At 43.0% G+C, this 1,437-nt stretch overlaps 1 gene segment (V, D, J or C); it reads right to left on the bottom strand.

The window, feature by feature from the left end:
* Positions 1 to 347: 347 nt before the first annotated feature.
* LOC102016641 lies at positions 348 to 1,181 on the bottom strand. The segment is given in 2 exon segments: positions 348 to 928; positions 1,070 to 1,181. Coding segments are annotated over 2 exon segments (381 nt in total).
* Positions 1,182 to 1,437: the final 256 nt, after the last annotated feature.

Genomic DNA, 1,437 nt, shown 5'->3' with positions numbered 1-1,437 from the left:
ATACCAGTGTGTTTATGTCATCTTATCCTCCCCCCTCAAAAGAAAAAACTGAAAATGTTTTCTTTTCTCATTCCATAGATGTGGACAAACACGACTCTACTCCCTCTGTCTTTCTTATATTACTTTCTTTCTTGAAAAGCCTATTATTTCCTGGGCTCAAGCTTCCCTAAGGAATCACCAGCTTATAGGAGATATTAAGCATTTGCACTTCCATGTGCAATACCTGCCTCTCAATGCACTATTTCTCCGGATGACCTGGGACAAGGTCAGGGAGGTACAATTATTTACAGTGGTGAACACAGAGACTATTCATTCATCGTGAAGTTTTATGGTTTTTAAATGGCAAATTTCAGGTAAGGTTAGGGAACTATGGTGACAGACTGTTTTCCTTCCCTTCACTGAAGTGTCTTGTGTGAGGCACATGTACCTCTTGTGCTGCTATGTTCTTCTAATTGATCTGGATGACTTTTCCACCACAACAGTTCTTGGGGGTGGGGGTAGTGAGTAGCAACAACAGTAGACTAGTTCCTCCTCCCTAAACAAGAGCAATCCCCTAGGCAGCTCCTCAGCAACCTCTGACCTTTTCTTGATGTTTAGAGTTTGTGCTCGGCTCCCCCTGCAGTTCCTGCCACTGTGTCACCCAGTGCGCAGTAGTACACAGCCGAGTCTGACGCTTCCACTGAGGCTTTCTCCAAGTGGAAGGAGCTGGCGGCTTTATCGTACGTGGCTTCAAAGCCTTTGTTGCTTCCCTTCTCCTTGTCCTTTGTGGCTTTGAGGAGGAGCTGTGGCCCCTCTCCAGGGTACTGCACATACCAGTGTAAGGAAGGATATTGTGTCCTGTCATAGGAACAGTTCATAGTCAGGGAAGTCCCTTCAGAAAGAGTCATTTGGCCTTTTGTCTGGGTCACCAAATTTCCATTGTTTCTTCCTTAAAACGAAAAAATAATATCAAGTCAGTGAAGCTTACCTTGGTCATGATTTGGCTTCTACCTCTTAAGAGAAAATTGTAGTTAAAAATGGCATCAACATCATGGTACAGACGCTACTCTTTAAGTGCTATATCACTTACCAAACGCTAAGAATAGTATAATTACTGGTCCTGGAGAATAGTTCATTTTCACACCCTTGAGCCCTGGAGTCCTTGAATCTTGATTTCTTACTGTAAGTAAGGTTAAGGTGAGAGTAAGAGATGAATGTGAGCTCAGAAATAAAACAGGAAATGTGTGTGTTAGGAAGATGCACCCCCTTGTGGGCAAGGTACCAAACTGCAGGTCATTAACCTATACTCTCAAAAGTCAGTGCCATAACTCCACTTCCGGTTTTTTTTCCTATCTGACTGTCCTTTACATTTCTGAAGACTAGTTGATATTTTCCATAAGCTTACTTTCACCCTGCATATTGCCATCCTTGGAAACTCCATTCCGTGAAGACATTTCT

This window comes from Chinchilla lanigera, unplaced genomic scaffold (genome assembly GCF_000276665.1).
Source record: "Chinchilla lanigera isolate Chin_1 unplaced genomic scaffold, ChiLan1.0 scaffold00149, whole genome shotgun sequence".
NCBI classification, from domain to species: Eukaryota; Metazoa; Chordata; class Mammalia; order Rodentia; family Chinchillidae; genus Chinchilla; species Chinchilla lanigera.
The sequence above is the reverse complement of the archived record's forward strand: the minus strand, read 5'-3'. Positions and strand labels throughout refer to the sequence as shown.